The sequence below is a fragment of the Dermatophagoides farinae genome, chromosome 1 (genome assembly GCF_024713945.1).
Source record: "Dermatophagoides farinae isolate YC_2012a chromosome 1, ASM2471394v1, whole genome shotgun sequence".
Taxonomy (NCBI): domain Eukaryota; kingdom Metazoa; phylum Arthropoda; class Arachnida; order Sarcoptiformes; family Pyroglyphidae; genus Dermatophagoides; species Dermatophagoides farinae.
Window position 1 is genome coordinate 8,024,061 of NC_134677.1, and position 10,048 is coordinate 8,034,108.

At 32.2% G+C, this 10,048-nt stretch overlaps 1 protein-coding gene across 5 annotated transcripts in view; it reads left to right on the forward strand.

Annotated features, from left to right (window-relative positions):
- Positions 1 to 8,494, forward strand: part of LOC124491875 (uncharacterized) — a 58,077-nt gene extending 49,583 nt beyond the window's left edge. For all 5 annotated transcript variants that reach the window (XM_075729864.1, XM_075729862.1, XM_075729869.1 and 2 more), the window contains one exon: positions 3,728 to 8,494. In XM_075729864.1, coding sequence (XP_075585979.1) covers positions 3,842 to 6,589 — 2,748 coding nt within the window. In that variant the 5' untranslated portion in view covers positions 3,728 to 3,841 and the 3' untranslated portion in view covers positions 6,590 to 8,494. The remainder of the gene's footprint in view (positions 1 to 3,727) is intronic.
- Positions 8,495 to 10,048: the final 1,554 nt, after the last annotated feature.

The following is a 10,048-nucleotide window of genomic DNA, read 5'->3' on the forward strand; positions in this document are numbered from 1 at the left end:
AAATGAAGTGAAATGATTTCGAAGCTGACCAGAAAAAAAGAAAAGACGGACGAGGTCAAGACTGACAAACACATTCTTTACTTGTCTGGCTAGTTGGTCGGTCGATCGGTCGGTTGGTCAATCATTTGGTTTTTTTTATTTCTCGTAGAGAAAGTATAATAATAATTCAGGTTTTATCACATCAAATAAAATAAAATAAAAATTACCTATCTACTACCCACTACTAATCGAACTATCCGACCAAACGAATCATCATCATCATCAGGTCAGCAAGCCATCCAGTCACGCAACATTTTTTTTCCTTTTTCTTTCAATACTTTCATCTTCAACTTGTTCGTCTTGACCTCATTCTTTGATTGGTCGAAAAAAAAAATTTTCTGTGTGTAATTCATAGGTATGTATTTGAATGAGAAGAAAATTTGTCCCTTAAAGAATATACAGAGGGTGAACCATGACCAAAGAGAGAAGCTTCATAGAAAAAAAAATCACAACCTGTTTCCTTTTTAAGGTTGTTGATTTTGTCATGTGTTTATGTCTGGACGGCTAGTGTTTGTGTGTTGGTGTGTGTGACAAATATATATCAATTGACCCATTCGATGACCTAGTTTTTTCTCCCTTTTTTTGTTCTGTTGTTCCCTTTGACCACCGGTCAGTATTGTATTGTCCACTTTGGTCTATTGACCATTATATTATTGTGTCAAAGGGGACATATAATTGGTGTGAAAAGAATGAATGAATGAAAAGGAGAGAGTAAAAATAAAATTAGGGACACTTGCTATTTATCGATATGATCGCTGTTTTTGGGTCTAGTCTGGTCTTTTTTTTTGGGGGGGGGGAGGTGCACTTGTTTATATCATCATTGAATATTATACACTTGAATGAATGCCAATGATGATAACAAAATTTTTTATTTTCATCTCACGCCTAACCACCACCACCACAAATTAAATTGTTCATAATGATCATAATGTTTCAAGCATCAATTTTTTGGACATTTTGATTCTGTTTTCTATTTCATGATATAAATGGCCAATTTATGTTTTTGTTTTTTTCTGATGCCACCATTACCACCACCACCACCATATTTCTATTGGCACCACTATCACAAACATAAACACAAATATTTCGTTTTTTTTCTGTTTTCTATGAATATATATCTCGTTTGTAGGATCTGATGAGATGCTGAAGGTCAAAGGGCGAGAACTGTGTCTGTGGATGTGGATTTTTTTTTATATATTAGCACTTTTTTTTCATTACATTTTATTTTATTTTTTAGGCTCTGCCTTTGGGTTTTTTTTCGTTTTCTCTCTCTCGCCCTTATCAACCAAATTTTTTTTTGCCATTCCATTCCATTCTCCTATTCTGTGTGTGTAGGCAGGCAATGTAGATTTTTTTTTTCATCTTCATTTTCATTTATATGCCGCGCCGACCTCATCCTTGACCTGATGGTTATATATGTTTGTGTATGGTGTATATATGTTTGGTTCGTTCAATTGAATCGTTTAGTTTTAGTTTATATCGTATCGAGTTTTTATTTCAGGATTGATGTTTGATTCAAATTGTTGGATGGATGTTGTTGTTGCTGTTGTTTTTTTTCTGTGGGGGTATATGTGATGAAACCATGATGCGTTTTTTTAAAAAATAAAAATGGCCGGCTAGTTAAATAACTGAATTCGCTTTGGATTCGATGGATAGATGGGTGGATGGTTAGATAGATAGATAGATGGATTGGTTTGTTGGTTGGTTGGTTGGTAAAATTTTTTAGACATACACAGAGCTACCCTTAGTTTATATTTTTTTCTCTTTTCCTCTCTCTCTCTTTGGTCGTGTCAAAATCGTTAGTTAGTTCGATGTTTTGGGTTGTTGGTTGTTTTTATTTTTTTTTGCATATACCAAACAACGCCGCTACCCTTCAAAACTTAGTGAGAAGCCAAACACAGCCATCCATCCATCCATCCATCCATTCATCTATCTGTCTATCCATCCACATCTATTTAGCCCGAGAGAGAGAGAGAGTATTGCATAAAAAATTATACTCCAGCTTTATATTCGTTCACCTCTCTCTCTTCCTCTCTCTTGGGCTCTTACTTTTTTTCTCGTAAAAAATTATCTACACGCCACCTAAAAATATGAGTGAATGAGAGAAAGTATTTCCCCTAGTCATCATCATTGAGATGATCATTTTAGTCCTCTACCACCCCATATTATGTGTGTGTGTGTGTATGTGTGTTTAGTTTAGTTTGCTTTTTAGCAATGTTCAATCATTCAACAACTTTTATTTCATTCGAATTTTCGGTTTTTTTTACGTCGTCGTCGTCATCGTTGGACCAGTCTGGTCTTTGCTACCCATCATAGATGTTCGTTGTTTTGCTGCGCCAGCGGTTCCACATGTTCTCTTTTTTTGTTGTTGTTGTTGTTGTTGGTTAAATGATTTTTTTATTTGTTTTTTTCTGGCTAGTTTGAAAGTGGTGTTTTTTTTTGGTTTCATTATTTTCGGGATACCTATTTTTTCTCTTTGTATGGTGTGGGTGCATGGTGCAGCGTTGTTCACGAAATGTGTGTGAGTGTGAGTGTGTGTTTGGTGTCTGTTGGTACATTTTTTCATAATGAATAAGATTCGCAAACTAATCGAGTGATATCAATAACCAGAATCTCTTGGAGATTCTTTGGTTCGATCTAATGTTCCTTTTTTTCTATTGTGTTTAATTCCTACAACATCATCGATCATCATGTGACGACGACGACGGCGACAATGGGAGAAAAAAGAATGAACTAAAAAAAAAAAAAAAAAAAAATCAGAATCCGAATCCTTTTTCATTTCTTGATTGTCCATCAGTTTTTTATGTTTGTCATCGGTCAAAATGACATGGACAACAACAACAACAAAAATGCTGTGATTTATCATTATTTCTAAATACACACCACCTAACTACCTCTATTTTTAACTACAAAAATTTTTTATTTTGTTTCATAGTCATTGATTGAAAATCAAAAAAAAAAAAAAAAAATCTCAAATCTCATCAAGCAATGAATTCTGAATAAAGATCTCTCTCAAAATTATTATTCTATTACAAAACAAATACGGGTACCAATAAATATCAAAAAAAAAATCAATCGAAAAAAACGAAAAAAATTTTTCCATTGAGATTTCATTCAATAATCAATTTGAAAATCAATTTTCATTGCAATGTAATATCGATGATTTCGATCAATCTAACCAAACTACCTCATCATCATTCATTCAGACAATTTCTTCAGATTCCCTGAAGAATTTTTTTTTCTCAATAAGAAAAATCAAAAAATAAATCTACCTCAATCAATCAAATAATCGTCTTGGTCATTCGATAATCTCATCAAATTTTTTTCATTAAAAAAAATGTGATTTTTTTTCAAAAATTTAAAGTTCCTAGTGTCTGTGTGTTTTTCATTTTCATTACCCAAAAAAATTTTATCTATCACCACTACCTGACAATTCGAACTCTCTCTATCAGCAGCAGCAGCAGCAGCAGAGAAAAAAAATTCGAAAAATTTGCTCACCACCTCAACATTCGATTTTTTTTGTTTTCACATTTCTAATTCCCATAAAATGTATTCAAAACATATCGATTAATAATCAATCCTTTTTTTTGCCAATTTTCCATTCAATTCACTAATGATTGATTTTTTTTATTTCTCTTTCTTTTTCATTTGTTGTTCCATTCATGCTGATTAATAAATGAATATATAGATCATCATCGATCGATCGATTGAATATCATCATCAACTGAAAATAAATTTTTTGTTCAATGTTTAAGTAATCGATTTCTTCTTTTTCTGTTTTTTGCATTTCACCAATTTATATATGTGGTCTCATCGTTTATCTGTGCAACAACAACAACAACAACAAAAACGACAACAAACGTTACCGCTGCTGCCATCATCATCATTATCATTATTATCAAGTAATGCTAAAATAATGAAAGAAGAAAGCGATACAAGTGCCAGTAATGATCTTTTGGAGCGTCTGGCTTCACATACACATATTCTTTCAGCATCAAATAATAATTGTTCCAATCTAAAATTACAACAATCAACATCACCGGCTTCATCATCATCATCATCATCATCGTCATCACCATCGGTTTCATCTGGAACTTCCATATCAAAAGTAACTAGCTCAACCAATGGAAATGGCAATGGTGGTGGTGGTGGTACAACAACACCATCACAAATGGCCATTGTGGCACCAAGATCATCAACACAATTATTATCATCACATACATCACAACAACAGCAACAACAACAAGTATGTTCATCTATGGTTACACCTGCAACATTATTACATCATCAATCGAAATCAACATTTGATAAAATTGCTCAGATTTGTAATAATATTTCTTTATCCGAAACATTGGCATTATCATCAATGATGGCCAGTCCAGAACATAATCGTTTAATAAGTGAAATGATTTCGGCCGGTTCCGAACATAATCGCCTTTTTCAAGAGATAATGGCTGCTGCATTATCATCATCACAAACGATAAATAACAATAATAATAATAATAACAGTAGTTCAAATAGATCAAATAAATCATCAAGTTCCGATTCATCAAATGCTGGTTCGCCATTATCATCGATTAGTTTATCGGTAAATACAACATCATCAACAACGACAACAACAACAAAAGTGCCCGGTGTTTCAAAATCTCGTCAAGCAGATTCACCTGGTTCTGGATCGATAGCAAGTACAACCAGTACAAGAGAAAAAGTATTCGTTTGTCAGATTTGTAATCGAAGTTTTGGTTATAAACATGTACTACAGAATCATGAACGGACACATACGGGTGAAAAACCATTTGAATGTCGTGAATGTCATAAACGATTCACTAGAGATCATCATCTAAAGACACATATGCGTTTGCATACCGGTGAAAAGCCATATCATTGTACACATTGTGATAGGCAATTTGTACAGGTAGCCAATTTAAGGCGTCATCTTAGGGTGCATACAGGTGAAAGGCCATATGCTTGTGAATTATGTACATCAAAATTTTCTGATTCTAATCAGCTCAAAGCACATATGTTGATCCATAAAGGTGAGAAACCTTTTCAATGTAATAAATGTATGGGCCGATTCAGACGTCGTCATCATTTAATGCATCACAAGTGTCCTAAAGATGAAGCTAATGCTGGCAGGCCAAGACGTGGTCGTCGGCCAAGAGCTTATGATCAATTATCAAATTCATTACATAATCATAATCACCACCATAATCATAATAATCATAATCAATCAGCAAGTCCAAATTCGTTGTCCTCAATTAGTAGTCGTCCTGGATCTGCTGATGAATTATTGGTTCAATTGCCATTATTAGCGGTAACAACAGCGGTTTCATCTACTACGGCTACTAATAATAACAGTTATTTGCGGCACATATCCTCTTCTAGTAGCCATAGTAGTAAAACATCATCATCAACAACAAGCCATCATCGTTATCATTTGCCATTGTTACAACAACCACCGCCATTACATCATCCTCATTCGTTATCCTCACCGAACAATAATAATCATCATAATAATTTACCACCGACAGCACATCATTTTGGTAATGTTATTGTTGGCGGTGTTGGTAGTGGTGATGGTGATCGTTCACCATCACATCCACCACCACAATCTATCTCCTCTAAACAATCTAGACGTAAACCAAGACATACGATACGAATATTGCCACAATCACATCAAAATGATGAAGAAGATGATGAAATTCAACCACTAAATCTTTCCATTTCACCAAGCCTAATGGCTAAACCGACGATCATAGGTCTCAATAATCGACGAGCTTCATATAATAGACATCATTTAACAAACGAACTGATTGTTGATGAAGATAATGTATTGGATTTATCCAGATCAAGATCCGATGCAGAAGAATCCGAAGAACCGGAACCAATTGAAGAAGATGAAGATGATGATGATATTATTGATGAAGATGAGAATATCGGTATTAATATTAATGATGATGATGATGTTGATGATATTGAAATTGAAATGAAAAATGAAAGAAGAAGAAGAAATAATATCGATATCGATGATAATGATGATGATATTGATGATTTCATTGCCAATAATGGTAATAGTAATTTTAAATTTAATAACAATAAACGTCTGAAATGTTTGAATAATTATCATTTCAATAACAATGATAATCATCTGAAAAATGAAACAAATAACAACAACAACAACAACAACGGTGGTAGTAGCAGTAGTGGTAATAATGGATTAATAAATCAATTATTATCATCATCATCAACGCCATCGCCATCGCCATCATCATTTTTAAGTAAAATTATGCAAATAAAAAATGGTAAAACATCTACAATGACGACAACATCAGCAGCAGCAGCAGCAGCAGTGCCTTCAATTCCTTTTCGATTAACAAATAATAATAATAATAATAATCATGGAACGATTGATGATAAATTGATTGACCATCATAATGATGATCATGATCATGATGATGATAAAAATGAAACGACAACTACAATAAGTCCATCATCAACATCGCCATTGCCAACAACAGCATCAGCTGCAGCAACAACAGCAATCTTATAGCAAAAGTAAAAAAAAAACCAAGAAGAAAAACAATCGAACAAATGACCAAAAAAAAAAAAAAATTCAGATCATCGGAATACGGTTGGAATATTCTCTCTCTGTGTGTGTGTGTGTGTTTGTTTTGCGAAAATTCTTTTTACATTTTTTTCAAAAAAAAAATATTGTGTTCATTATTTTTTTCCGTTTTTTTTATTGTTTTTTTATTTTTATTTTTATCATCATCATTATTATTTTCAACTTCCATAGACTCACACACATACAGAATATTCAAACTGTGAATACACACACACACACACACACGAATGAATAAGAAGATTATGATGGACAAACAAACTGTAAAACACTAACAACAACAACCAAAATGACCAAATTATCGAAACAAACTCATCTTCATTTTTTTTTCTGGCCCAGAAGCCATAATTTGTTTCTTCATTTTTTCTTTTTTTTTGTTGATCAGATCCATCTAGTTGTTTGTTTATGTGTTTTGCCTGTTGTTATTATTTTTTTTGTTTGTTTTTTCAATCTTTAAGAAAATTTTTGTTGTCCAAAACAAAACAAAACAAAAAAAAATTGAAATGAAAATTCAGTTGTCCACACATACACACACGTTCAATTTGTAACAAAAAAAAAGTACAAGTTCAATCTAGTTCAAAACAAATGGAAAAAAATTTTGATTTGCCACAAAAATTCATTCATATCACACACACACACACACACACACACACACGAATACAATTGATTTTAGCTACCTCATTTTTTCTAGTGTAATCTATTACTACCACAACCATCATCATGACGACGACGACGACGACGACCACCATCACCACCACCAATTATCGATCATTCGATGATGATGATGATTCAATTTTTACACTTTTTTTTTATTTATTATTTATCTTTTCTGGATTTAAATTTGTTTTTTTTTCTTTATTTTTCTTTCTTTTCTGTGTGTTTTTTTTTTCGCTTCAATATAATCTCACTGAGAGCTTTTCATACACACACACACACACACAGATTGCCGGGACCAAATACATTGAAATGGAAATGACAAAAAAATTTGATTTGATTTTGTTTTTTTATTGATTCTGAATTACATACACACACACGGCCAACTAGCTAGCCAATTAACAAAAAAAAAAAAATTGAAATTCTATAGTCAAAATATTTTTCGTTCAAATTTGCAAAAAAAAACTGGTCACAATTAACAACAAAAATTTTCTCTCGCTCCCATCACTATCACCATCACCACCGCCTCCAACCAATCAACCAACCAACCAACCAACCCGATTATCTTTATGGTCAAAAAAAACTATCATCATCATCAGCTGAAATCGTTATCCATGCTCGGCACACCTATTTCATCATACTAATTGATTATAAAGTTCCACACCAGTCCCATCCACCCATTCACCAATCATCAAGAAGAACCAGGAATCAAAAAGAATCAAAAAGAATTTGCTCTATTATCATTTTTTATATAATTTTTTTTTTTAAATTTTTTGTTCATTCTTCTTATACATTTTTAATTTATATATTAACAAACCAAAATACGGGTATAATTTAACACACAAACACGCGTGCGCGCGTAAATATTATTTTATTATTATTTTTTTTTTTTTTTTTGATTCCCACCAACCATAATTATAATTGATTGATTAATGTTATTATATCTATCCTTTCATTTTCATTTGTTTTTTTTTCTCTCTCTCGTTTATTTGTTTCTTCGATTCATGAATGATTCTTTTTTTTTTTTTTTGGAAACACTGAACTCTACACACCCACTTACCTGCACGCAGACAAAAATAAAACACGTGATACACACACACACACACACACACACACACATACACATACAGAATTGAATATTTTACAAGTTTTTTTTCCTATATTTTTGTAATTTAAATCATTATATATAATTCGAGCTACAATAATGTGTGTGTGTGTGGGTGTGTGTTTGCCAATAACAACAACAACAACAACAACAAAAGAAAAATTTTGTATATTTATTCATCATCATCATCATCATCATCATTACAAACAAATGAAGAATGGCCATAACAACAATTTCTTTTTTCTGATAACCAATCTCTCTCTCTCTCTCTCCTTCAATCCAGCATATTATCAATTATTTATATATATTACAATTATATTTTAAATCTCCATCTTTCTTTATCTATTTCTTTCTTTCTATAATGATAATGCAAAACAACAAAACTAAAAAAACAAAAAACGAAAAAAATAATGAAAATCCTCGACATTTGATTTGATTTTTTTTTTGTATAAAACAAAATGATTCGATTGAGCACACACACACACACACCCCTATATACACCTTATATATATAAAAAGAAATTTGATCTTTGAATTTTTAAAATAAATGATGAAATTTTATCAAAAACTTTGAATTACGTTTCTCTGTTGTTAATTTAATTCGTTTTGTGGAAAAAAACGATGAATTTCACCCTAATCACTGCCACCTATCGTCGAGAATGTTTATTTATGAACATTAGAATTATATAACAAACGAATTGGTCAATTTTTTTCTGATTGCTGTTTTGATGTTCAATTCATGTTTGATAAAAGAGAGAGAAAGAAAGAGAGATAGAATATATGACATAATCAAAATTAGTGTCCTTGTTCATTCATTCATTCATTCATTCATACAATGGTCATTGGTCATTCCGTAATCATTATCATCATCATCGTCATCATGATGGAAATGACTCAATCGATACAAACAATGAAAAAAAAGTTTTTTTTTGTTTGACCCATACATATGATTGTCCGATTTTTCTTTTTATTTCGTTTTATTCCATTGGGCTTTTATCGCCAATTTTGACGGCAAAATCATTCCGGCTATTTACCCTTTTTTCCTGCTGTTGTTGTTGTTGTTGTTTGTCGGATCTAATGTTTAGTGTGCACGTGGTCGGAATCATCATCATCATCATCATCGTAATCATCAATATCTACGATTGAATATCTCAAATACGTGCATGATGTATCTACATACACGCGTGCACGTACCACACACACACACACACACTTACAGACCCTAAAGAGTAAACGGCTGTGTCTGTGTGTATAAAAAATAATAAAAAAACTAATCCATTCGGTCACCAATAACCTAGTTTTTTACCAAAAAAAAAGAACTTTTGAGTTGACCAGCTGACCATCATCATTGCTTTTGCAATGAATGCATTTTTTTTTTTGGTTTTGGTTTTTTACTCTTTGATCTCAATCAATCAAATGCATATATATCGAGCAAAAAAAAACGCGTGCCAGATGCAAATTTGTCCATTCATCATAAAAATACACACATTTGTACTCACACTATAGTCGTAATATGCATTATGGAATTAGATGGATTTTCTCCTTTTTTTCCATGATTATTGTTTGTTACTGTTATGATCAATGCAAAAAAAAAATTCACATAACGTACTTTCACTGACCCAATTTCTC